The sequence below is a fragment of the Panthera uncia genome (assembly GCF_023721935.1).
Source record: "Panthera uncia isolate 11264 chromosome B3 unlocalized genomic scaffold, Puncia_PCG_1.0 HiC_scaffold_1, whole genome shotgun sequence".
Taxonomy (NCBI): Eukaryota; Metazoa; Chordata; class Mammalia; order Carnivora; family Felidae; genus Panthera; species Panthera uncia.
In genome coordinates, this window is record NW_026057582.1 from 112,959,900 (window position 1) to 112,984,925 (window position 25,026).

At 39.3% G+C, this 25,026-nt stretch overlaps 1 protein-coding gene across 2 annotated transcripts in view; it reads right to left on the reverse strand.

Moving 5' to 3' along the window:
- EDC3 (enhancer of mRNA decapping 3) overlaps positions 1–25,026 on the reverse strand; it is a 60,660-nt gene that overhangs the window by 23,897 nt on the left and 11,737 nt on the right. For both annotated transcript variants that reach the window (XR_007453867.1, XM_049613868.1), the window contains exons 2-3: positions 18,623–18,804; positions 15,101–15,420 (exon numbers count right to left, since the gene is read on the reverse strand). Coding sequence is in view for 1 of the 2 variants with exons in the window: in XM_049613868.1 (XP_049469825.1) it covers positions 15,101–15,420; positions 18,623–18,786 (484 nt within the window). In the remaining variant the exon portion in view is untranslated. The remainder of the gene's footprint in view (positions 1–15,100; positions 15,421–18,622; positions 18,805–25,026) is intronic.

Here is a 25,026-nt window from a genome sequence, read left to right on the forward strand (position 1 = left end):
TCAAAACCACAATGAGATATCACCTTACACCAGTCAGAATGGCTAACATTAACAACTCAGGCAACAACAGATGTTGGCAAGGATGTGGAGAAAAGAGGATCTCTTTTGTACTGCTGGTGGGAATGCAAACTGATGCAGCCACTCTGGAAAACAGTATGGAGTTTCCTCAAAAAATCAGAACTACAATATGACCCAGCAATTGCACTCACTACTAGGTATTTATCTAAGGGATACAAGTGTGCTGTTTCGAAGAGGCACATGCACCCCAACATTTATGGCAGCACTATCAACGATAGCCAAAGTATGGAAAGAGCCCAAATGCTCATCGATGGATGAATGGATAAAGAAGAAGTGGTGCACACACACGCACGCACGCACGCACAGGGGAGTATTACTCAGCAGTCAAAAAGAATGGAATCTTGCCATTTGCAACTACGTGGGTGGAACTAGAGCATATTATGCTAACCGAAATTAGAGAAAGATAAATATAGGACTTCACTCATATGAGGACTTTAAGATACAAAACAGATGAACATAAGGGAAGGGAAGCAAAAATAATATAAAAACAGGGAGGGAGACAAAACATAAAAGACTCTTAAATACAGAGAATAAACAGAGGTTTGGGGGAGGGGTTGAGGGGGGATGGGCTAAATGGGTAAGGGGCATTAAGGAATCTACTCCTGAAATCACTGTTGCACTATATGTTAAGTTGGATGTAAATTAAAAAAATAAATTAATATCTGAAAAAAACAAAAAAAAAAATGAAAGTGGAAGGGCAAGGGTACAGCAGTCTCTTCCCACAGGTCTGAGTGGTTTGACCCCAAATGTCCAGGAGTAAAGAGAGAAATACCCCCAGAGTAAAAGAAGATCAACTCTTCATAACCTGAAGTTCACAAAAAAATACTACTCAACTGGCTCCGAATTCTATGCTTCCCAAGCAAACAACCTTCTAATTTTTAATGTGGTCTTAGCCTAGAACCCAGCAGGAGGGAATCTCTGGTTTAGAGAGATTCCAGATCTTGAGCCAGATATACATCTATCACTGTAAGTTGTTATTTTGACTTATAAACCTGTTTTTAGATCTCTCTCTTTTTTAATGTTTATTTATTTTTAAGAGAGAGAGAGAGAGAGAGAGTACAAGGAGAGGGACAGAGAGGGACAGAATCCAAAGCAGGCTCCAGGTTCTGAACTGTCAGCACAGAGCCTGACTTGGGGCTCAAACTCACAAGCGCGAGATCATGACCTGAGCCGAAGTTGGACACTTAACTGACTGAGCCACCCAGGCACCCCTAGATCTCTTAATGTGATCTTTTCTCAGAATTTAATACTTGTAGAGAAGCAATTTCTGAACCATCAACCGACAAGGATCATACTGACCTGATTCTACAGTGACCACACCAAGATGCACATCAACACCAGAACAGCAGACACTCTCTATCTGGCCACCACACATCAGTCAACTACTTTTCTAGCAGCCAAGACAGAAAATCCCACAGAATTCTCCAGACCATCCACTCCTAGAGAATCCTGAATTGAGTTTATATTCTGACCATCCTGAAAGGGTGGACCAGGCCAACGGTATGCCAAACTGAACCTCCAATATGGTTTAAATAAATGTGATGTGCTTCCCTTTGAAAGATTGAGCTCTTTAATTACTGAAAATACTTAGAGGTTAGAATGATCACGAGCAAACTCCTTCACATACAGCATCCCAACTATACTGCTCTAACTTCTCACAGCAACTCCCTTCTACCCCATGGAGGAGCCAGGACACCTAGGCTCCAGCTGCAGTTCTCGTTAACATGTTACATAATCTCAATTTCCTTGTATGTAAAATGCTCACTGTTTTATCCCCAGCAGAGTTCCTAGCACACAGCAGGCAGTCAATAAATATTTGTTTAACAAATTAATCAACATTGGCAAGATCAATTGCAATAATTATTCTGAAAGATGTGTACTGTGCAAATATAACTCGTGTCCCCAAGTCTTCCTATTGCCAAATATTGGTATAGAAAAGGGCTGAGCTGGAAGATGAGATTTAGGCCTCTGAAAATAACTAAGCTTGGCCAAAATTATAAAGGAGAGGAAGATCTAGCTGAGCCACCATCAACAGCTTGGATTATAAAACAATGACAAGATTGTCAAAATGTGGGTTAAGTTCTAGTTCCAGTAATCTGACAAAAACATTTAGTGAGAGCATGCTATGTGCCACAGCCAGGTAAATAACCAAGACATGCTACTCAAAAAGGAAGGAGGAGAGGGGTAGCTGGGTGGCTTAGTCAATTGAGCGTCCAACTCTGATTTCGGCTCAGGTCATGATCCTAGGGTTGTGGGACCAAGCCTTGTGTCAGGCTCCGTGCTGAGTGTGGAGCCTGCTTAAGATTCTCTCCCGGTCTGTCTGTCTGTCTGTCTGTCTGTCTCTCCCCCTCCATCTACCCCTCTCCTCCGCTTGCACTCTCTAAAATAAATAAATAAATTTTTAAAAATTTTAATAAAAAAATAAATTCTTAAAACTCTGGCAACAAGTTGCCATGAGACCTTTTCCCATGCAAAAACTGTAGGAAGCACAAATGTTCATTACTGGGGCAAGGGATTCTTGATTTCAGCTCAGGTCATGATCTCATGGTCGTGGAATTGAGCTCCTTCTGCTTGGGATTCTGTTTCTCTCTCCGCCCTTCCCCGCTTCGTGCTGTAACATAAATAAACTTTTTTTTTTTAAAGGAGGAGTGATATATAAGCAAACAACTAAAATACAACGTGGTAAGAATTATAACAGAAATTTATATAAAGTATCACAGAAATGTGGACGAAAAAAACAGAGCTGGATTAGGAATGGGAGTGCAGGCATGAAAATACAAGGTCAGGGTAACACCCTCAGCAATAGAAGCAGGCAGGGGAAGAACTAGAAAAAAGTCCAGTATACAGGACTAATGTTCTGCCTCAATATAAATCAAAGCATACTATTAGAAAACAGGTCTCTGGCCCTGTGGTCTTGGCATACCCAGGAGTGTAAAGAATGATCCACTGGGATGAAGGGAGAAGATATTTCATACTCTATTTTTTCTTTTAATTAAAAATAATAAGAAATTAGGCTTTATGAATTTAATGTTCAGCTAGAAATTGGCACCCTTATGAGGTTTCATGACAGCCAATCACTGCCAGTACTTGAGATGTTGGAAGAAAGAGTGATGTTCCATAACAGGACGTGTATCCGTGCAAATGGACTTGCATCAATTTTTTTATGGTAAAATGTATGTTAACATAAAATTTACCATTTTAACGACTTTTAAGTATACAGTTCAATGGCATTAAGTACATTCACACTGTTGTGCAACTATATACATTTTTAGCTACTAAAGCATACTAAAATGAGTAAGTGGCTTAAAAAAGATTCCTATAAAGAAACTATGCATTAAAGATAATACTAATAATGCAATCATAAGTGAACAAAAGAATGGCAGAGCTAACACCTCTCCGATTCCTCTTACAGGCCTTCGTTAGCTAGAATGAAATTTTTAAAAAATTGATCAGATCTAAGAAGATGGTCTCCCAAATTCAAAAAAGTATCAAGGTTATTCCAAACATGAATCCATATGGACTATCATTGATTAACCTCACCCTAAGTGTATATTCTACATCAGGAGTCTGCAAACTGTTTGGCGCTCACCAAATTCAGCCCACTGCTGTTTCTGCAAATATGTTTTCTTGGAACGCAGTCACACTCATTTGTTTACATACTGTCTAAGCCCACTTCTGTGCTGCAAAAGCAACGTTAAGTATTTGAGACCGAGACTTCATGACCGGCAAAGCCTAAAATATTTAACATCTGACCCCGTACAGGAAAAGTAGGCCTCTCAGAGAGAGGTATTCTTTCCAGTTTTGCCTTTTTTTCAGCTACTACCTTTCCAGCGATGAAAAAAATTTTTAATTTCTTAATTAACTGAACCCAGGACCGGCTCTTTGAACCTCTGTTTCATTCAAAGTGTTCAGGGTATCACTTATTAGTCTTTCAACTCCACACTCAGTCTCTGTGGTGTTGGGCTGGGACTCCACAACTGCATTTCTCCTCCCGTCAGGTCCCACTACCAGTAGTAGACATGTGAAGAGAGTGGAAGGAACAAGGAAGGAGCAGTGACACGGGACGGTCTCCTTCTTGTTCGCTTGCTGTTCACACCAGCATTGCCCTGGCAGTCGGTTCCGGTCTCCCGTTTTCCTTTCCGCCTCATGCAGACAGAACAAGCTTCAGTGCAGCTCCCTAGAACTAATGGCACCAGCTCTGAGAAGCCTCTTCTCTGAACTTCAAGTTTCTGATAACAGCAGCCTGTTCCCTGTTTCCCCTCCCTCAAGGTCTCTTTTTGCTTTTTTGGTCTTCTAACACCTACTTAACCAATTCTATTAAATTTCTTCTGAAATAACTAGTATGGTTACTATTTTCTTAAGTGGTATACCAAGATTTAAGAAAATGAGTGACTCACAGCTAATCACTCTGTTCTAACCAAGTATTGATGTTTAATAAGCAAAAAAGTTTTGAACCATTAATAAAATATTCCTTTAAAAATATTTCATGTTTATTTTATCCCTTGTAAATTGTAAAGGTAAAGAACTTTCTGAATTACAGACACACAGATATACACAGAAATAGTGCTTACAGCTCCAACCCTAAAATCTCAGACATGGGCCAAGATTAAACACAGACCAGTATAGATGTTAAAGGGCCCATCTTCTCCCAGTGGGGATGAAAATCTTAATTGACTTGAGCTCAAAGTAGACAAATAGAACAGACTAACCAGATTTGCTGTTGTCTCTCACCCAACAGAAAGCAGGTATCTAGAAACATTAATTCCCTTAAACAGATCAAGTGATCAAACCATAAAGCCAAACCCCTAATCACTGCTGCTACCAATGGGGAACAGCTTAGCTATAGACAAAGCAAAAACACAAAATTAGTAAGGTAAAATACTAAAGAAATAAAGTCAGCCAAGGTCCTATTGCTGCCCTGGATTCAGTCCTGGGAGCCAAGAGAAGATGCACCTGGGCTTCATCTCCTCAGAGGGACAACACTGATTTTTGTTTTTATAGCTTTACTGAGGTTTTATCAGTACACAAAAACCTGTACATACTTAATGTATACAATTTGATGAGTTTGGACATACGCAAACACTTGTAATACCACGACCACAATCAAGGTAATAAATATCTCCACCTCCCCACCACCTCCAAAAGAATCAATGACTCATAGTTATTCACTCTGTCGAAAAAGCAAATATTAATTTTTCAATAAGCAAAACATATTTTGAACCATTAAACCAAATTTAAACCAGTATTACTGTGAAAGTTTACTTTGTGTTTATCTAGTCCTTTTTAATTTGTTCCTCTGTTTCTCATATCTCATGTACATAGCATGTATGTATCGTAGAAAAAAAGCCAATCAATTGGTGAGCCCATCAGGAGTTGTGTCACAGAAATGTTTCTTTTACAAAAGGAAGTAAAAGAAACCTAATGAATTAATAACATCAATATTAGGAGTCAAATACTTCATGCTTATTTTAAGGCACTATTTAGGCCAAAGCACAATTTCCCTGAAGCTGAATATAGTTTATCTGAAAGAAAGGAATCGGGGTGGTCTCCAGGAGTCTCTTCATGTCAGCCAACTGTACCTATAATCATACCACTGTTCACTGAACCCAAAACACACTTCACATTTCACCAGGACAGAATTCTGATCAGTATTTTTCTATATTCATTTTTAAAATTTTCATTAAGCATCTGCTATCCACTAGGATCTGTGTTAAGTGCTGGAGAGTCAACGGTGAACAATATCAATATAGCTCCTGTCCTCACCTAAAGTTACTCTCACCCCCCTTTACTACCATTCCCAATCGCTTCTGCAGACCCAACAGTCAAACTGCCTGTATCTTCCACCATGACACTTGTGATAGGCCCTTGCCAGAGGTAAGCAATTTTAGAGTTTTTTACCCCGTAAGCAGATTCTGTTGTTGCCTATCTAATGTCCAGATCTCTTCCTCAGAACAATACCCATTTTTGTTCAGATAGATACCATACCCTCCTCTCAGGGGAGGGAACAGGTAAATTTCTAAATCAATCATGGTGGTTCTCATGCCAACAACTGATTTAAGCATGGGCACGTGAAGAATACTGGTCAAGAAGACAGAATGGGGTGAAAGGTGGAGAGTAGATCTTACAGCAGTTTCTGATAACAAGGTTTCCTCATTCCTGAAGAACTTTTGATTCTCAATCAGGGGCACTATTATGCCCCAGTGGGACATTTGACAATGTCTGGAGGCATTTTTGGTTGTTACAATTGGGGGTGGTTGGGAAATATTCCTGGCATCTAGAAGGTGGAGTCCAGGGATGCTGCTAAACGCTTGTCAACTTGCAGAACCTATGCAGCTGGCACCATCTTAGGCTTTGATACGCACATTATCTCAGCTATCTTCAGACAACCCAATTAACCTTAGCATTCTACCAATGAGGAAACTAAGGATGTTCCAAACCGGTATGTCTAAGTTAGGACTTGAACTCTGATCGGTCAGATTCCAAATTCCATGGTATTTGTGGAGACAAGAATAAGGAAACCATGTAACTCTGACAGACCTAGGCAAAGTGAAAAGAACTAGCAGAGGATCATGTCTAGAAAATGAGCATAGAAGGCAAAAGCAAAAAACCTATTCAGTACAGCACAATGGTAAAAAAGGAATTCAAAAGCAACAGGAAACAAGTATTCCTTTTTTAGAAGTAACTTTTTGTTAATATATGTTCTTAATAGTGCATAAAATATACAGAAAATTGCAAATATTCACTTAACTTTTTTAAAGTTTATTCTGGGGTGGGGGGAGAGAGGGAGAGGGAGGGAGGGAACACTCAGGGGAGGGGCAGAGAGAGAGAGAGAGAGGGAGGGAGGGAGGGAGGGAGGGAGGGAGGGGGAGGGAGGGGGAGAGAGAGAGAGAGAGAGAGAGAGAGAAAGAGAGAGAGAGAGAGAGAATATGAATCCCAAGCAGCCTCTGCAATGTCAGCATGGGGGCCCGATGCAGGGCTCAAACTCATGAACCATGAGATCATGACCTGAGCTGAAGTTGGACGCTTAATTAACTAAGCCACCCAGGTGGCCCGAAAATTGCAGATATTCACTTAACATTTTGATATGTTCCCTTCTAGTCAAAAAATATGCATCCATCTTATAAAGTTTTGTACCTTGCTATCTTGCTTAGGAGCTTCTGTTTCATGAATGATTTCTCCAAATATCTTTTTATAAGATTTTTTTATAGGGGCTCCTGAGTGGCTCAGTCGGTTAAAGCTTCCAACTTCAGCTCAGGTCATGACCTCATGGTTTGTGAGTTTGGGCTGACAGCTCAGAGCCTGAAGCCTGCTTCAGATTCTGTCTCCCCCTCTCTCTGCCCCTCCCCCACTCACACGGTCTCTGTCTCTCAAAAATAAATAAAACATTAAAAAAATTTTTTTGAAGATTTTTTATAGACTATACCCTATTGATGTATACCACGCCTACTGATGAACTTTTAAGCTATTTCTCATTTTTACTGTTACAGACTCAGCCCAAACACACCATCTTGATGACTCCAACTGAAAGATCACCCCCATCTGACCACCTGCAGCAGTGTGGGTACCGTTCATCTAGCACTTGCCCCATACTACCTACTTTGTTCTGCAGTTATCTGTGTTTTTACTCTAACTCAAGGACAATGTAAGCAAACAGAGGGCAGAAATTTGTCATTCAGACCTGTCACCCAATTCTATGCCCTGTCTACCATAAATACACAAATCTCTGAATTCATAAAAACAACCATCTAAAAAAACAAAAAACACCCCATACAAACAACAAAAGAGTCTAAAGAAGTCACTAAAGAAAAGGCAACTTGAGATGAACTATGAGAAAGAAAGGTAGCTATCAAATCTTTGCGTGACTGAAAAAGACAGGAAGATGAAGCTGTCAACAATAATAAAAGAGGGGGTATGAGGCAAGGGCTTCAGAGGAAAGGAGTTCAGTCATGCCCAGTATGAACAGACAATGAACTATCCTGAATCTATCACAATGACAGATGAAGACAAGCAATTATCAGCTTGACAGAAGACAGGGCAAAAGCAGCAAAATAGGAAGCCACTTTGGGGTCAGCCTTAAGACTCTATCAACATCACTTGCAACCAAACCAGAGTTGTGTCTTCAGAAGGTATCAGGTATTTTCTCACACTCTGAATACAGAGCTTACATTCACTCATTTGACAAATATACACCAAGGATCAGCTATGTTCCAAACACTGCTAGGCAAGTAGACAGCAAAAAAGGTTTCCAAGAGGAAATACTGACATCATAGGTCAGCAAGAAAAAGATAAGAGATTATAAAGTAAATGAAAAGCAAGCCAATATGCTCAGTTGTCTCTGATTCTTCCTTTTCCTCATACTTTAATACAAATATTGGGAAGTCCTGAGTGAATCAGCTGTCTCAATACTTGGCTTACTCAGCCCAAGTGCCTGGCTCTATGTTTAAAATGGCCTTTGGCAAATAATTAAAACGTGTTTGTTTGAAATATAATATATATAAAACTAAACAGCAAAGCTCTTGTTTAGAATTTAAGATAATAAAATATTGGGGGGGGAATAAAAAAATAAAATGGACTTTGGCCACTAGGAGAGAAAAGCGCTTCCCTTGGAAAAGATAAACAGTGCTTCACAGATTTCTTTACCTTTCAATTACAAAGGCCAAGTATGTGTTAAGACTAGAGGCTGGCCGCCTTCCTGTGCCATTTTGCTGCCAGCCTTTGGCACAAAAGCCCTTTGGCCAGGATAACTTACAACAAACCCATTGTTGTGTAACCCTCAGTGCCACTTATTTATTGGTTTTTGTCACACACACATTGTAAAAGGGAACTCTGTCCTGCACTTAGCACGCTAAAGGGCACCTGAAGGTCAATGGCAAATGTTTTAATGTCAGACTCAATGGGCTTCACGAAGAGATAACTGAGAGCATCTGGAACCTTCTTTTCAACTCCCCAACTTCTAGGCCTTGGTAATAATTCAACTTCTTGGGCTCCAGCACCAAGAAGGCACATCCAGGGCACATCCAAGGAGGTTAAGAAGTTATAGTAGGACCTCGGATGGTGGGATCATTGGTAAAATGAACAGACCATACACAGACCTGTATCCTTAGCCAGTCTCAAATGGTTTCCCTCAGCCTCCGAGGACTAATATTCCATTCATCTACTTGACAAATATGGAGCCTGTCTGGGATTCTCTCTCCCTGCCACATACACACTTGCACTCTCTCTCTGTAAAAAAATATATAATTAATTAATTAACTTAGGACCGCCTGGATGGCTCAGTTGGTTGAGCATCTGACTCTTGATTTTGGCTCAAGTCATGATCTCCTGGTTCGTGAGATGGAGCCGCACGTCAGGCTCTTTGCTGGCAGCACAGAACCTGCTTGGGATTCCCCCACACACACACACACCCCTTCCCCACTCGCATGTGCACACATTCTTTCTCAAAATAAATAAACCTGTAAAAAAAGTAAATAAAATCTGCTTGTGGCTAAATCTCTCACAAATGTTGGATTAGGTAACTATAACTAACAAATCCCTCAACAACTCATCACTAACCTTAACAGAATACTTAAAAACCAGAACTGAAGAGGGGTGCCTGAGTGGCTCAGTCAGTTAAGCATCTGACTTCAGCTCAGGTCATGATCTCATGGTTCGTCAGTTCAAGCCCCGTGTCGAGTTCTGTGCTGACAGCTCAGAGCCTGGAGCCTGCTTCAGACTCTGTGTATCCCACTCTTTCTCTGCCCCTCTACAACTAGCACTCTGTCTCTGTCTCTCAAAAATAAAATAAAAACGTTAAAAAAAAATTCTTAAATAAATTAATTTAAAAAAAACAGAACTGGAGATTATATTCCTATACTTTACCAATCTACTAGTTTCAACATCAATAGACATATACCAGGAAAATTTCTATTTACATATCTCTAATGAGAAAAATACTTAATCTCTATTTCTTTATCAATGAAAAAAACAATGATAATCTACATTACAACTGCAGTGGGAAGAAACCAATCTATTTTCTTGGAATCCTTAAAATCCTCTGGCAGACCTTTCTACTCATCTTACAGCATTCACTAAACAAATAAATAAATGCAACTCAGTTAAGCATCTGACTTCAGCTCAGGTTATGATCTCACGGTTCGTGAGTTCGAGCCCCACGTCAGGCTCTGTGCTGACAGCTCAGAGCCTGGAGCCTGCTTCGGATTCTGTTGTCTCCCTCTCTCTCTGCCCCTCCCCCACTTGCACTCTGCCTCTCAAAAATAAACATTAAAGAAAAATAATAAAAACAAATAAATGCAACTCTACCTATCACAAACCAATTCCAAGCCACATCTCATCATCAAATTCCCAGGTCACAGACATTTTCCAAACTAATCTGGATTCAGAAGAAGTTCTCTGAAAGAGGATAACTTTTTTTTTTTTTTGCCATGATCCCTTTACCCTATTTATGTGCACTTAATAATCTAGGGAACAGACTAAACAGCAAAAGCAGAAGCATCATCCACCAGGGGATACTTTTTGAGAGTGACCCAACTTTTTTACCAGAGTGACTTGTTAAAGATCAAATAAATTACTTGCTTGACGTTAACTGCACTCTTTCAAGAGAGTTGCTATAATTGTTGGTAAGGGGAAAACAATTCGATAGCCTTACCATAACATCCAGCAATCATACTCCTAGGTATTTACCCAACTGATCTGAAAACTATGTCCACATAAAACCTGCACACAAATGTTTCTAGCAAGTTTTGTTCATAATCATCAAAAGTTGGAATCAGCCAAGATGCCCTTCAATAAGTAAACGGACAAACTTTGATACATCCATACAATGAAATATTATTCAGCAATAAAAGGAAATGAGCTATCGAGCCACAAAGACATGAATGATTTTTTTTTTTTAGTTTGAGGGAGAGAGAGTGCGAGTGGGAGAGTGGGGCAGAGGGAATCTTAAGCAGGCTCCATCCTCAATGTGGAGCCCAACACAGGCAGGGCTCAATCCCACGACTCTATCAAGATTCAGACACTCTGGGAATGCAAGCTGGTGCAGCCACTCTGGAAAACAGTATGGAGGTGCCTCAAAAAACTAAAAATAGAACTACCCTACGACCCAGCAATTGCACTACTAGGCATTCATCCACGGGATACAGGTGTGCTGTTTCGAAGGGACACATGCACCCCCATGTTTATAGCAGCACTATCAGCAATAGCCAAAGTATGGAAAGAGCCCAAATGTCCATTGATGGATGAATGGATAAAGAAGATGTGGTATATATATACAATGGAGTATTACTCGGCAGTCAAAAAGAATGAAATCTTGCCATTTGCAACTACGTAGATGGAACTGGAGGGTATTATGCTAAGTGAAATTAGTCAGAGAAAGACAAAAATCATATGACTTCACTCATATGAGGACTTTAAGAGACAAAACAGATGAACATAAGGAAAGGGAAACAAAAATAATATAAAAACAGGGAGGGGGACAAAACAGAAGAGACTCATAAATATGGAGAACAAACTGAGGGTTACTGGAGGGGTTGTGGAAGGGGGAATGGGCTAAATGGGTAAGCAGCATTAAGGAATCTACTCCTGAAATCATTGTTTCACTATATGCTAACTAATTTGGATGTAAATTTTAAAAAATAAAAAATAAAATTAAAAAAAAAAAATGATTCGGACACTCAATGGACTGAGCCACCCAGACACCCCAACATGAATGAATGAATCTTAAATGCACTTTAAGTGAAAGAAGCCTGTCTCAAAAGGCTACCTACCGTGTGATTTTAATTATGTCATATTCTGGGAAAGGTGAAACCTACAAAGATGGTGAAAAGATCAGTACTTGCTGAGGCAGGGGAGAGGTCATGGAGGAAAAAGTGGAAAGACTAAATTGGTGAAACAAGGGATTCTGTATAATACTGTAATGATGGATACAAGGCACTGCAGGTTAAAACTCAGAACCTTAGAGCACAAAGAATAAGCCTTAAAATACGCAAATTTTTAAAAATTCATTGAGGTGGGAGGATCCCAGAATGGGAGACAGAATGTGACAAAACAATCTGTTACAAATGCATAAAACAAGTCAATGAAGGGAGTGTGGTACAGGTTAGTAATTCCGATAGTGCTATACCTGTGCACTGGAACTGAATGATTTAAGCCCATGGACAACAGATGGTAGGACACCAGTCTTTCACTGTTAGAGTGAAAGGTGACAGATGAGAAAATAGAGGTGGCTAGAGTGACGCAGGTAGTAATGGATTCAAGCTGGAGACATCAGTATGAACTCATGCTTAGCTTCATATAGTACAGAAGATTACGTATAAAAATAGCATACATGTATATACACTGGTCAAGTATACATATATCTATTTCCCTGCTCTGTCAGCCAAAAAGAGGGGCACCTGGGTGGCTCAGTCTGTTGGACGGCCAGCTTCAGCCCAGGTCATGATCTCGCAGTCGGTGAGTTGTTCAAGCCCCACATCAGGCTCTGTGCTGACAGCTTGGAGCCTGCTTCAGATTCTGTGTCTCCTTCTCTCTCTGCCCCTCGCCTGCTCACACTCTGTCTCTCTCAAAAAATAAACATTAAAAAAAAATTTTTTTTTTTTAAAGGCAACACCCAGCAGCAATGAACATAGCTAGCACCCAGGTAATGGCTTATAATACCACTCTCCAATAAAATAAACAGGGATCCTTGGAGACATGGCTGATTCTAGGGGTAAGGCAAAAAATACAGAAGAAAATGTGGCTCCTGGGTGGCTCAATTGGTTGAGCGTCCGACTCTCAATTTTGGCTCAGGTCATGATTACAGGGTTGTGGGAGCGAGTCTTGCATCAGGCTCTGCACTACGTGTGGAGCCTGCTTAAGACTCTCTCTCCCCCTCCCCTCTGCCCCTGTCCCACCTTCATGCTTGCACTCTCTCTCTAAAATAAACATTTATAACAAAAAGTGATTAGAAGATAAACCTGGAGCATCTTGTAGGGCCAGAAAGTAAAGAAGTACAGGGGAAAAAAACCTATCCACAATAATGGGGGAAATGTCCAAGGAAAACAGGAGCTAACCAAAACAGCTCCCAGTGGCCAATGCCAAGCACTAAAATAAAGCAGTGATGAATTATAACCTAAAGTGTAAGATAAATACTTATAAGTCCATACTGATAAAAATAAATAACTGAATAAACATGGGAGAAGAGACAAATCTCCGGTGCAGAAGAATTCCAAGCAATGTATACAGATACTCTGCATAACTTTCTACTTAGAGGTGTGGGCTGCACACTGACTTCCTTCCAATATAGGAGGAGTGGGGAGAACTCTACAGAAAAATGTGACATACACACTTCCCTCAGCCAGGTGATCAAGGTCAACATCAAGTCATAAACCATGTTCACAGTACATACCCTTGATATGAAGTGATGAAAATAACTTTTATCACTGTAGTCTTCCACCCTAAACACATAACCCCAATCTAATCACAAGAGAAACATCAAATCCCAATTGAGAATATTCTACAAAATACCTGACCAGTACTCGTCAAAATACTCTAGGCCACCAAAACCAATGAAACTCTGAGAAACTGTCAGATGTAAGAGGAGACATGACTATTAAATGTAATGTGGTATGCTGGATGAGCGTCTGTAACATGGACATTAGGTAAAAACTAAGGTAATCTGAAGAAAATACTTTACTTAATAATAATGTATCAATATTGGTTCATTAACTGTAACAAATTTACCTTAGTAAGATGTTAATAATCAGAGAAAAAAATACTAGGAAAAATGCTAATGAAGGTTATCTCTAAGCACATGAGATTATAAGCTGCTTGACTACATGAACTTTAAACAAACAAGTCAGTGTTTTCAGTAAAGAAAAAAGGGCTTTAAGTGAGAATAAAGCAAAGCAGAGAAGGTTAAAGTCTAAATGAAAATAGTAAATTTCCTATCCAAGCATTCTTTAGTTTTTCAAAAGATGTGGAAGTAACAATTCAATTTTAGTCTCAGGTTTTCACTGTCAATTCAGACAGTTACTTAAGCAGTGAAGGAATGAGTCCTGAAATACATTTTTTTAAGTTCCAAAATTTCAAGAGTTTATTCATGAAATCAGGGCATTTTCAAATGTAAAAATGTTGGCCCCTAACACAGATGCCACACAGATTCTGGTGAATCTGTTATAATTCATTTTTATAACATTATTCTAGTGAATGCATTAAAAAGCATACCAGATTCTAGTGAATTAATTACAGTTCCATAGTGAGTACATGGCATTCAACAATTTGTTAGTGCCAAACACAACTAGGCTATCAACACACCAGTGCATATTTTCCTTTATGTGTTAGTAAGGACAGTGAATATAGCAAATTTAAAATTGTAGTCTGTCGGAAGGGGTGCCTGGGTGGCTCAGTCGGTGGAGCATCTGATTTCTGCTCAAGTCATGATCTCATAGTTCATGGGTTCGAGCCCCACGTCAGGCTCTGCACTGACAGTGAGGAGCCCGCCTGGGATTCTCACTCTTTCCTCTCTGTCTCTGCCCCTCCTCCACTCACACTTTTTTCTCTCAAAATAAAAAAAATAATAAAAAAAAAATTGTAGTCTGTCAGAGACCGTCCGATCACAGACATGTATAAGCCAATCCCTTCCTTTCCTCTGAGGATGGGAGCCAAATCACAAGTTAGCCAAGAATTTCCTGGAACAGTCAAGTGTAGACTCAACTCAGACATCACCACCACCATCTGTTACCAGATTGAAGACAATAATCGCTTTCGTCCACGTGAACTCCAGGCAGGTTACTGACTTTTCTTGAAGGAAGTTAAGTGGGGGAGAGGGTAAGGAGCTGGTATGAGTCTCTAACAGCTTATTTTCTCTCCCTTAATCTCCTGAAGGGGTAGACCTACAATAAGAGAATCATGCTGTATTTTTGAGAAGCTTTACCAGCATCCCTTTTCACTAGGGTAACAAAGAATTTGTTTACAGAACAGCAGTGGATAAAACCTTATAGCCCTGAAACACAAGGGTAAGAAGAAACATCAACTTGATCCAACTTACAAGAGTTGTGCCGACGACGGAAACTTTTGGACTGACTCAAGGATTCCGTGTGCCTGTCCACATAGCTCTTTGAGCACTGCTGCTGCTGTGGGGAAACGGCAACATCTTGGCTCTTCACATCTGTCCTCTTAGGAATATTCTGAGGGGCACTGCTGGAAGAGGTTGGCTTCTTCACCAGCTTGCCTGTGCCATTCTGATTGATACCCACTTGGTACCCAACACCAGAGGGGCCTAATTCTGTCTGATGAAGGTCTCCAAAATGTTGATTTTCTCCAGGACCTGGTATCTCCAGAATTTTTAATTCTGTAATGTCACCTGCCCTGAAATACACAAAACAGTCCAAGTCTCAAAACTAATAGTGCCATACTCATGTTCATAGCAGTATTCTTTCCAAGAGCCAAAGGGTAGAAACCCGAGTGTCCACTGTAAGATGAACAGATAAACAAAATATGGTACAGACTTACAGTGAAATACTTACTAGACCTTTAAAAATTTTTTTTAATGTTTGTTTTTTGAGAGAGAGGAAGGCAGAGTGTAAGTTGAGGAGGGACAGAGAGAGAGGGAGACACAGAATCCGAAGCAGGCTCCAGGCTCTGAGTGTCGGCACAGAGCCCAAAAAGGGGCTTGAACTCACAGACCGTGAGATCATGACCTGAGCTGATGTTGGACACTTAACTGACTGAGCCACCCAGGCACCCCACCAGCCCTTTAAAAGGAGGGAAATTCTGACACATGGTACACCATGGATGAACTTTGAAGACAGTATGCTAATAAGTAAAATAAGCTATCACAAAAGGACAATTATTAAATGATTCTACTTATATGAGATATTTAGAATAGTCCCATTCATAGAAAAAGAAGGTAAAAAATTGGTTACCAGGGCTGGAGGAAAAGGAGATTGGAGAGTTAGTGTTTACAGGGTATGAAGTTTCACTGTGGGGTGATGGGAAAGTTCTGGAGATGGATAGTAGTGACAGGAGGCAAAGCTGTGGAGGTAATGGGGACCAGATCATACTCATATTACATTTTTCTAGTGGCTGTAGGGAAGGTGGAAAAGCTAGCGGGAAGAACACTGAGTGAGGAGATCAAGCAAGAAATAGAGGCAACGAACAGGGCAAGTGACAATGCAAATGGAGAGGGGAGGATGAAACCAAGAGACATTTGGACTCCATAGGGTTTGGTGACTAAGCATGAGGATCAAAGAGAAAGAATTTACAATGATTCCTAAGTTTCTAACTCGGAAAGGTATAATTAGTTACCGATTAAGGGTAGACCTTTGAAAGAAGAAACCTACAGATAACATGATGAGTTCAGCTTTGAAAATCTTAAATTTAAGATATTTTGTGGGAGCAGGGCGCCTGGGTGGCTCAGTCAGTTAAGCGTCTGACTTCAGTTCAGGTCACAATCTCACAATTCATGGGTTCGAGCCACATGTGAAGCTTCATGCTGGCAGTGCAGAGCCTGCTTTGGTTTTCTTTTTCTCTCCCTCTTTCTCTACCCCTTCCCCACTCACGCTTTCTCTCTCAAAATAAATAAATTAAAAAAAAAAAAAAAAAGAATATGTGAGCAAATTTCACATATTCATTAAAAAAAAAAAAAGATATTCTGTGCAAGGGGTGCCTGACTGGCTCAGTTGAAAGAGCATCCGACTCTTGATCTCAGGGTCCAGCCCTACACCGCGTGTAAAAACAGAGATATTTTGTGGGACATCCACCTGGAAATGACCAATAAACAAAATAAGTGTCAGGAGTTCAGATAATGGGTCTAAATTAAAGATCTGGGGTCTCAATGTGTACGAGGGTACACATGAAGTGGTCGAGAGCGATTACAGACAAAGAAAAGAATCAAAGACAGAACTTTGAGTAAATCAATCTTAAGTGAGTAGAAGAGGGGCGCCTGGGTGGCTCAGTCAGTTAAGCATCCAACTTCGGCTCAGGTCATGATCTCACAGTTAGTGAGTTCAAGCTCCTCATAGGGCTCTCTGCTGTCAGCACAGAGCCCACTTTGGATCCTCTGTCTCCTTCTCTTTCTGCCTCTCCCCCACTCACATACTGTTTCTCAAAAATAAACAAACATTAAAAAAAAAAGTAGAAGAAAAGGAACGTGGTGTCGGGGATGTAAAGGAATGGAAGAATACATGGAAAGAAAACCCAAAGGAGTGACAGAGGAACTAAAAGACAATACTTCAACAGGCGGCATCTGAGTTAACGTTAGAATGAAGACACTGCTGCAGAATTTGGCAATTAGTTCATTTGTAACATTGAACTAGCGAGAGCTAGTTTAGCAAGACGGTAAAATTAGAAAAAAAGACAATGGTGGGGAAAAGAAGAACTAGAGAATGAGGCCACAAAGGGAATGAAAACAGACTATTTTGCTCTGAAAAGAACCGTGGGTATAAAGAGAAAGGAAAGGACGGGCAATACCTAATGGCACATGCAAGCTGTGGGTGGACGTGGGTGTTGGAGGGTGTGAACTGTGGGGGAAGGCTGGGAATGTTGGAATGCAAAGAGGAGAAAGACAGTATAGAGGCTGATAATGAAGACACAAAAGACATGGAGTAGGGTGTCAAAGGAGACAGAAAAGGATAGTATGTGAAGCGTACAGGACAAGGGTAGCCCTGAACACACAGGGTATGTCTTCTATTGAGATTTTAGAAGGGGTTAGAAATAAGAATTGAATACTCCTAAAGATTATGTGAAGGTACTTTTTAGAGAGTCGAGGAAGCTCTCGTATGACCGTTCTGTTGTTGCTCTAACCTAAGAAAGGGAGGCTGTATGACAAACTGGTGAAAAAAGGGATGTGAAGACAACAACTGAACTTGCAGACAACTGAACTTGAGATCAATTAAGCATCTGACTCATGGTCAGTTAAGCATCTGACTCATGGTTTTGGCTCAGGTCATGATTTCATGATTCATGAGATCAAGCACTGTGTTGGGCTCTGCATTAACAGCTTGATCCTACTTGGGATTCTCTCTTCCCTTCTCTCTCTGCCCCTCCCCTACTCATGCTTGCTCACACTCTCTCTCAAAATAAGTAAATAAACATTAAAAAGAAAAAAAAAAGAAAGAAAAATACATTTCAGTAACTAAGGACCTCAGCTACTGGAGACAGTGTGCTTCTGGAGATAAATTACAATACAAATCTAAAAGAGAGATACATTTATGCAGTGGGGGGAGGATCAATAAAGGCCTTAGATCTAAGAAAATACAAATAATAAAAATCTGAGAAAGAAAATAGAAAGATTATTCTGAATTTGACCCACTTAAATAATATTGAGTGCTTGACAGAGAGGAGAAAAATATTTGACAAACCCTGATTCATTGGCTAAAAGTTAATTATGACACAACACAAACTCTATGCTGAAACAGCAGCTAGACTAGAAGAGTTAAGACTTCAAAATCTCACCTGACAAGACTCTCCTCAAAAGCAGCCCCATACAAGAGAACGTCGGCAATCGGACCTAGATTCAAGCTCCACAGACCACGAGACTAGATTTGAAGAAATCAGTCAGGACACTCACCTGAAGGTGACTTCTGGCACGAGGCACTTCACTCCATTGTGGAAAGGCCGGGTGAGAGAAATGGTCTGGCTGATCTGATCCACTGCTGACACTCTTCCCTGATAGACCCCCAAGCTATCACCACAGTTGATGGACACAATACTGCCCAGCCAATCCGTAGCCATGTTGCTGATGTGAGACCACTGTAGAGAGAATGAGCCATTCAAATCTTGAGAAACAGACAAATCTTTAATTAAAATCAGCAAATATTATGTCAGGCTCTGAACCAGGTGTTGCTTAATAATACATATTCTGTCACATCCTTAATTGAAGTAATAAAGCATAAAAAATAAAACTTTTCTGTGGGGGGGAGGGTGCCTGGGTGGTTCAGTCAGTTAAGCGACCAACTTCGGCTCGGATCGCGATCTCGCGGTTTGTGAGTTCAAGCCCCGCGTCAGGCTCTGCGCTAACAGTTTGGAGCCTGGAGCCTGCTTCAGATTCTGTATCTCTTCCTCTCTCTGCCCCTCCCATGCTCATGCTCTCTCTCTCTCAATAATAAATAAACATTAAAAAATTAAATAAAAAAAAACTTTTTTGGTGGGAATGCAAACTGGTGCAGTCACTACGGAAAACAACACGGAAGTTCCTCAAAAAATTAAAAATAGAACTACCCTATGATCCAGTAATTGCACTACTGCGTATTTACCCAAAGAACAGATGCGATGTTTACATACATACATACACACATACACACACACATATACACACAATGGAATATTACTCACCCATAAAAAAGAATGAAACCTTGCCATTTGCAACAGCATGGATAGAGCTAAAACATATAGTGCTAAGCAAAACAGGCCAGTCAGAGAAACACAATTATCTTATTTCAATCACATGTGGAATTTAAGAAATAAAGCAAAAAGGGAAAAAGAGACAAGTCAAATAACAGACCCTACAGATGAATGGATAAAGATGTCACACACACACACACACACACACACACACACACACACACACACAAAATGGAGTATTACTCAGCAATCAAAAAGAATTAAATCTTGCCATTTGCAACTATGTGGATGGAACTAGTGGGTATTATGCTACCTGAAATTGGTCAGAGAAAGACATGTATATGACTTCACTCATATGAGGAATTTAAGAAACAAAACAGATGAACATAAGGGAAGGGAAGCAAATAAAATATAAAAACAGGAAAGGGGACAAAAACATAAGACTCTTAAATATAGAAAACAAACAGAGGGTTGCTGGAGGGATGTGGGAGGGGGGACGGGCTAAATGGGTAAGGGACATTAAGGAAGACACTTGCTAGGACAAGCACTGGGTGTTATACACAGGGGTGAATCACTGGAATCTACTCCTGAAATCATTGTTGCACTATATGCTAACTAACTTGGATGTAAGTTAAAAAAAAAAAAAATGCTGAGGGGATATATATATATATATATATATGCAAAAAATAAAATTAAAATAAAATAAAATAAAATAAAATAAAATAAAATAAAATAAAATAAAATGACTCTTAACTATAGGGAACAAACAGATGGTCACCAGAGGGGAGGTGGGTGGGGGGATGGGTGAAATACGTGAAGGGATTAAGAGTACAACTCATCTTGATGTGCACTGAGTAATATATAGAATTGATGGGTCACTGTACTGTACACCTGAAACTAATATAATGCTGTAGGTTAACTATACTTGAATTACTTTTTTTTGTTATATTAATGAATAAGCAATATAATTTAATTTATATAAAGATATTATAATTGCTTTAAAGAAAAAACAGTAAAGATAATATTTACCTAGACATCTAATCACACAAACTACAACCTTTTTTTTTTTAATTTTTTTTATTTTTATTTATTTATTTATTTTTTTTTTTTTGGGGGGGACAGAGAGAGACAGAGCATGAACGGGGGAGGGTCAGAGAGAGAGGGAGACACAGAATCGGAAGCAGGCTCCAGGCTCCGAGCCATCAGCCCAGAGCCTGACGCGGGGCTCGAACTCATGGACCGTGAGATTGTGACCTGGCTGAAGTCGGACGCTTAACCGACTGCGCCACCCAGGCGCCCCCAAACTACAACCTTTTTATAACTAAATCAACTTTTACAGGAAAATGGGAGGCATCAGTCTACCCAATTTCAAGGCTTATTATATGGGTATGGTAATCAAAACTATGTGGTATTGGTGGGAGGAAAGATATATAAATCAATGGAATGGAATAGAAAACCCAGAAACAGATACACACAAAAATGCCCCAAAATGATTCTGACAAAATGCAAACGTAATTCAACCAAAGTAACATAGTTTTTACAAATGGTGCTGGGGCAAATGGATATCCATCAGTAAAAAAAACTAAACCCTGACCTAAGTTTCATAATGCACACATTTATTAAAAATGATTACAGACTTGGGGCACCTGGGTGGCTTAGTCGGTTGGGCATCGACTTCAGCTCAGGTCATGATCTCATGGTTTGTGGGCTTAAGCCCTGTGTTGGGCTCTGTGCTGACAGCTCAGAGCCTGGAGCCTGCTTCTGCTTCTGTCTGCCTCTCTCTCTGCCCCTCCCCTACTTGTTCTCTCTCTCTCAAAAATAAATAAACATTAAAAAATTTTTTTTAAATAATTATAGACTTAAAATGTAAAATGTCAAACTATAAAACTTTTAGGGAAAATATAAGAGAAACCTTCAGGATCTGGCGAGGCAAAGAGTTCTTAGACCCCAAAAGCACAATCTATAAAAAGAGAAACAGATACACTGGAGTTCTTCAAAACTAAAAAACTTTTGTTCTATAAAAGACCTTGTTAGGAGGATAAAAAAGACAAGTTACAGAATGGGGAAAATATTTTTCCAAACCACATATCGGAAAGAGACAAGGGACTAGTATATAGAATATATAAAGAACTCTGAAAACCCAGTAGAAAAAAAATCCATTAAAAAATGGGCAAAAGACACAAAAAGACATTTCAAAACAGAAGATATACAGACAGCAAACAAGCACATGAAAAGATGTTCAACAGTTCAACATCATTAACCATTAGGGAAATACAGTTTAAAATTACCATGAAAGATCACTACACATCAACCAGAATGGCTAAAATAAAAACTAGTGACAACACCAAATCCTGGAAAGGATGTGGAAAAACTGGATTCCTCACACACTGCTGATGGGATTATTAAATGGTATGGCCATTGTGGAAAACAATTTGGCAATCTATAAAAAATATTAAAAACATGCAACTATTACATGACTCAGCAACTGCACAACTGGTCATTTATCCCAGAGAAAGCAACACTTAAGTTCACACAAATAGGCCCAAACTAGAAACCAAGATGACCTCCAATGGGTGAATGGCTGAACAAACTGCGGTACCATAGAGAAAAAGTAAAAAAAAAAAAAAAAAAAAAAAAAAAAAAGCCAACCCCATCAAGTTACATTCCATCTGATTCAATTTGTGTCAACATTTCTGAAATGACAAACTACAGAAATGGAGATGAGTTGTTCCCAGGGTTTAGGGAGGGGCTGAGGCAGGAAGGAAATAGGGATGGCTATGAAAGGGCAACAAAAGGTCTATAAAAGGGATCCTTGTAATAATGGAAATATTCTGTATCTTGACCACATCAATGTCATTATCTTAGTAGTGATACTGTACTACAGTTTTTGAAAATGTTATTACCAATGAGGAAAACCGGGAAGGGTATATGGAATGTTTCTGTATTGTTCCTTACAAGTGCATAAGAATCTACAATTATCTCAAATAAAAGGTTTAATTTAAAAAAATCAGGGTCCCCTGGGCTCAGTCAGTTAAGCATCTGACTTTTGATTTCAGCTTAGGTCATGATCTCACACTTGGTGAGACTGAGCCCCACATGGGGGGGGGGGGGGGGGTAGGGGCTCTGTCAGCCCAGAGCCTGCTTGGGATTCTCTCTCCCTCCCTCTCTCTGCCCCTCCCCTGCACTAGCACACACACTAGCTCTCAAAATAAACATTACAAAAATCAAAAATAAAAAAATTTTAAAACATCAATGTCTCCTACCACATTAACAAAATAAACAAGGAAATCACATATGATATCAATAAATGCAGAAAGACAGGGGTGCCTGGCTGGCTCAGTTGGCAGAGCATGTGACTCTCGATCTTGGGGTTAAGTTTAAGCCCCACATTGGGTACAGAAATTACTTAAAAATAAAATCTTTAAAAAATAAATACAGAAAGATAGACAAAATTCAATATCCATTCATGAAATCAAAAAGGGGGGAGTGAGGGCATCTGCAAAACAATTATAGTGAACACCATATTAATGGTGAAATAATGAATCTTTTACCCCCAAAGACTGGGACAAGGCAAGGATATCCACTTCCATCATTTCTACTTCTAATCAATACCATACTATAGGTTCTACACTGCAACAAGAAATAAGAAGCACAAATTGTGGAAAGGAAGAACTAAAAATGTCTTTACCTATAAACCATATGATTGACCGTGTATGTAGAAAACCCTAAGAAATGTACCAACTAAAAAAATCCTACTAGAACTAATAAATTAATTTAGCAAGGTCACAGGATACATGCTCAATTTAAAATAAACTGTACTCTCAGTTTAGCAACAAACTGAAAATAAAATTTTAAAATACTATTTGTAGTACTATTAAAAACCATAAACTTTACTTAGGATTAAAAAAAACCATTACTTAGGATAAATCTAATGAAAAACATGCAGAACTTCTACAACGAAAAATATAAAAGACCACTGAGGAAAATTAAAAGAGGATCTAAATAAATGGGAGAGATGTACCACCTTCATAAGTCAAAGAGCTCAACGTTGTCAATTCTCCCCAAATACAAATATCAATAAAAATCCCAACTGGTCTTTTTGAAGAAACTGAAAAACTGATTCTAAAAGGCATATGGCAATGCAAAATACTTAGAACAGCCAAAATAATCATGAAAATAAAAAACAAGGCTACATGTTTTATACCACCTCATTTTAAAATTTACTATAAAGCTATAGAAAATCTGTGGTGTTGGTGCAAGGCTAGACAAAGAAATCAATGGAACAGAACAGAGCCCAGAAACAGACCCACACTGACTTCCAAGCAAGGTACCAAGATAAATCAATAAAGAAATTCAAGTATCTTTCAAAAAATGGTGCTAGAACTAGATATACAGGAGGAAAAATAACCTTGTATTCCTATCCCATACCAGATACAAAAAATCAATTTGAAACAAACTATCTAAACATAAAAGCTAGAACTATTAAAGCTACTAAGAAAACAGTATCTTAGTGACCTTGGGTGAGAAAAAGCTTAGACAAAACACAAATAAGTACTAATCATAAAAGAAAAAAAAAATCTGATGAATTAGATTTCATCAAAATGTAAAAGTTCTAATTATCAAAAGTCACCATAAAGAATATAAATTGGAAAAGATGAAAAAAAAATGTATATATATATATATATATATATTTTTTTTTTTTTTTTTCCAGTGAGACCAACTGGGAGGCAACTAGAGCAGAGCATCTGAGAGCTGATGGTAAACTGTAACAGATCAATGAAGATGGAAAGAAGTTGACCTTTCATATAGGTGGTCTGAATCTAATGATGGTTTAATATAATAGGTAACAGAAAGGAAGGGGAAAAAAAACTGCTAGAAAATAAAAGGTGAGTGGAACACACATAATCCCACAGCCTTTAAACACATACCATCATGTTGTGCAACAGCAGCAGCAGCAGCCAGCATTTACTGCACATTTAGTATGACTCAGCCAAAACTTTAGGGGCATTCTTCCCTTCAATCTTCATGACAATTCTACGGGGTAGCTACTTTACTATCCCATTTTATTTTTTAAAAGTGTTTTAAAAATGCTTATTTATTTGAGAGAGAGAGAGACAGAGAGAATGAGCAGGGGAGTGGCAGAGAAAGAGGAAGAGAGAATCCCAAGCAGGGTCTGTACTGACAGCACAGAGCCCAACATGGGGCTCAAACTCAAGAACCTTGAGTCATAACCTGAGCCGAAATCAAGAGTCAGATGCTTAACCAACTGAGCCACCCAAGCACCCCACTTAGTTTTCTTATTGAACATTTAGAGAATTCCATCTTTCACAATTATAATTAATGCAGCAATGATCAATTTCATATACTGCTTGTCCTAAATTATTTTCTTAGGATAACGCCCCAATCAGTAAAAAGGTAAAGTCATCTAGCTTTGATTACAATGTCCCAGAGCAGAAAACTATTTTTTTCCAAGTCATATTTTTTCAACTTCTTTTCAAACCAAATCATTCTCTGAATGGGATTAGTCATACATTTAAAATAATGGTAACGTAATAAAATATTTAAGAAGATATTCCACATAGTCTAGCCACATCCCAAAATCACTTCTATGGAGGCTACCTCCCAGACTTG